General features: G+C 23.5%; 1 protein-coding gene across 1 annotated transcript; it reads left to right on the top strand.

Annotated features, from left to right (window-relative positions):
* Positions 1 to 3,449: 3,449 nt before the first annotated feature.
* On the top strand, positions 3,450 to 3,776 carry LOC114194092 (uncharacterized). The gene has a single exon (XM_028084183.2). The coding sequence runs from the start codon at positions 3,484 to 3,486 to the stop codon at positions 3,664 to 3,666; it is 183 nt and encodes a 60-aa protein (XP_027939984.2). The 5' UTR covers positions 3,450 to 3,483; the 3' UTR covers positions 3,667 to 3,776.

The raw sequence follows: 3,776 nt of genomic DNA, 5'->3' as shown, positions 1-3,776 counted from the left end.
TTTTGGATGCGGTGGAAAGCAAGGGATGAGGAAGAGAGGACGTGTCTGTCTCTTGATAATATTATCATTATTACCATGATTATTATTATTATTATTAGTTAATTAATGATATGTTATTATTATTTTATTTTTTTAAATAATATTTTTAGAAGAAAAAGGTAAATTTATTTTTCTGGAGGTAAAAATTTTATCGGTATACTCAAAAAATATAATAAAAATAGATTAAATATGTTTTTTGTCTCTTAATTTTGAGTAAAAATTAAAATTAATCTTTTTTTGGAATTTCTATCTAATTTAGTTTCTCAACTTTGTAACTGTGTCTATTTAATACTTTTATTAACCAAATTTTGTTAAGTTCTTTTATAGTTTTAAAAAGATTTCATGATAGCATATGAGTTGTTTATACAGTTTCACACATTTTCGTTTCAATGTTAGCTAAGAAACTATCATGAAATGTGTTTGAAACGCCAAATAAATTTAACAAAATTATATTAAAATTACTAAATTCACGCAGTTCCAACTTTAACCTATGTTTTCTAGTGATTTTTAATCATAATCAAGGATGATATTTCCTGTAGACATACGTAAATATAATGGAGCTTAGACACAACAACCAAATGATTTACTTTTAGAATTATGTATGGCAAAGCTAGAGCCTAATGATGTTTTCCTATGTGTAGATTCAAGTTGCATTTCACACAGATAAAATTTGAATGACTCTTTCATCAGAAGATGACATGAGATTATAAATGAGTTACTTTTATAAGACAAGTTGTACTTCTCTCGGATAGAAGATATAATGTTTGAGGTATCAATATAGTATTTGTATTTGTGTATAGTTTAGGGCTATAAACAATGTCCTATGATTTCAATTACAAATTGTTGTTCTTTTTTAAACTCTTATAAGTATGATAGGGATATTGGAAGTGTTTATGATAAATATTTGTTAGGTAAACCATAGAATAATGTATATGTGTGAATGGTTGGATTACATACTTTTGATTCAGTGTATTTTAGTGGTTTGCAACTAGAGGTGGTTGAATTATGAGTTACTAAATATTTTTTGGAATTTTAAAATATTTTAAAGATATTTCAAATAATTTTTGACAGTTTCAACCGTTAAAATGTGATATATTTTGTGACGATATTTAATTGTAAAAAATGTGATATACTTTATAATGTTTTTAACTATAAAAAATGTGATATATTTTGTGACGATTTTTAACCGTCAAAATATAATAAAATGTAATCAAATCATATTACCTTTTGTAACGGTTTTTAACTGTTATTATTTTGTTTTTCTTTTTTATGTGTAATTCTGACGATTTTTAAAATTATTAGAAACGTTATTTATAACTGTTTTTAACTGGTAAAACTTTAAATTTTAACTTTTTTAAATGTCCATTTTTTCGTTTTTTTGAACTTGTGTTTCAGTCATAGATCGATGACAACATGTAATCAAATTTATGGAACAAAAATTGGATAAAAAATTATAGAAACACCCAACGTAATTTGAAATAACGTGGTGGAAGAAGCTAACAACAACACTCTTTGTCTAACACTCTACCTAAAAGAATTAACATAGTTTTGTACTAAAAGGAAAAAGTATCATAACTAAGTACGAATATAATATTATATTATAATTTTGACCCTAATAAAATATTACGTTGATATTTGAAAAAAAAAATCTAAAACAATGCTATATTTAAAATACCGGACTATCTTCTTGTTTAATAGATATTTTCATGTAATATTCTTTATGAACTTATAATAATGTAGAGTCTTAACTCGTTCATAAACGTTTGATATGAAAATTAAATTTTGTAGTTACATATTTTATTCTTTATCTATGTTAAGTTTAAATACCAAAGTTAGTATCTCTAAATAAAAAATTATCAACAACAAAACAACAGAATCTGAATATTTTCTTATTAGAAGAAATAATAGTAAATTGAAAGTGAATGTTCTTAAAAAGATGTAATTAATATATTATGAGAAAGTCTATCACAAATGCAAAGTTCAATCATGTTGAAATCTCTTGACTTTACTTTTATCTTAGGTGTATATATATATATATATATAATTTTAAGTACAATAATAAAATAGTATTTTTTTATCATGATCATGTCTTAACCTCAAACTAATATATAATGGCGAATCTTGACTAAAAATGTTGAAGGGGATAGAATAATATAATTTTGAGATCCTTATATTTCGTCATTATGATTTAAAAAATTGCTTCTCTATTAAGCAATTTGATTATAATGTTTCAAAATATGTGAAGAAATATAATCTATCTTGTTTTCATCAATAGTTTCCTTTTTTTATCACTTTTTAATAATAAATTTATTTTTTTATTCTTTATCAATATATATTTTTTGTACATAATATTAAAAAATAATTTATCATAATTTAATAAAAAATTGAGACACATAATTATCAAAAGAAAAATATATCATGGTTAAGTCACAATTAAAAATCAATTATGAAAAAATACATTATACATTTTTTTTCTAATTCGTAAAAAATGAATAAACAAATAGCTAATGAGATAAAAAAAAATAATGTTTTCATTATCAAGACAATAAACAAAAAAGGAAGAGGATAAATGAGAAATGAAAAGAAAAATAATTTTGTGTCTAACTTTTTTTTCTTAAAATACAAAAACAAAATATATGAGTTGAGAGATTATTACAATTTGTGAAAAAAACTAAAAAGAAAATAAGAAGGAAAATAAAAATTATATTAATAGATATTTAGTTTAAGTACTCTTTTGATTTATGTTTCCGTTTAAAAATGTTAAGTTGGTCTTTCAATTTTTTTACTCTCAATTTGGTCCCAATTTTTTTAAAAACTAATGCAATTTGGTCTTTCACTTAATTTTCTTGAAACAGGTAGATGATTATTTCATTCAAATTGAACTCTTAATATGAATAATTTGCTTTGTTGATGTGATTAATATAATCCTAGTGTCAATTTTTTGACAAAAACAAAAACCAAACCAAAAATTAAAAAGTCTAAATACTTTTATTCTTTATTATCTATTAACATCAAATATTGTGCTTTATAAAAGAAATAAAAAAATACACCATTTAATTTTCATCAATTCCTAAAACATATTACCTATAATTTAAAAAATTCAATAAAATTTTAATATTATATATATATATATATATATATATATATAATTAAAAAAAAATCAAAATTTCGGAGGGCCATGACCCTTCCTGCCTCAATAAACATCAGCCCCTGCCAATATAGGTAAAATGATGATAGATATTTTAGTAACTATTTTAAATTCAGACATATTGTGCCCCAAATATAACCATTCCCCTAAATTATCTTCGTACCAAAAATACACAATGGTTCATTGGAAAGGAGAAGATCCACATCGGTACAAAATTTACATGACAAAAATAACTATAAAATGTTTTTCAACACATGTAAATGTTCTTCTCTTATTAGAAACTTTACTCCAAAAATATGGATTCCGGAATGTCGTGGGCTGATCAATGGGACAATGACTCAGACCTATCCCCGACATCTGAGAAAGACAAGAAGAAGAAGAAGAAGAGCAAGGATGAGTCAGATAAGAACAAATTTGGAAAGACCGTGATGAACTTCAAATGGGTGAAAGAACTTCGGAAGAAAACTAGCAAGACATAAAAATATCTATGATTTAAGAAGTTTTTGTGACTCATTCAAATTAAAATATGTAATTGATTTGACTTTGACTGAATCTAATTTGTTTAATTAAATGTTTTTTTTATGTTAAA

Source organism: Vigna unguiculata, chromosome 1 (genome assembly GCF_037176805.1).
Source record: "Vigna unguiculata cultivar grain cowpea cultivar isolate G323 ecotype 2 chromosome 1, ASM3717680v1, whole genome shotgun sequence".
NCBI lineage: Eukaryota > Viridiplantae > Streptophyta > Magnoliopsida > Fabales > Fabaceae > Vigna > Vigna unguiculata.
Note: the sequence above shows the minus strand (reverse complement) of the source record. Positions and strands in the feature narration are given on the sequence as shown.

Coding starts and splice junctions, on each gene's coding strand:
- LOC114194092 (XM_028084183.2), top strand. CDS start 3,484: ATGGATTCCGGAATGTCGTGGGCTGATCAATGGGACAATGACTCAGAC.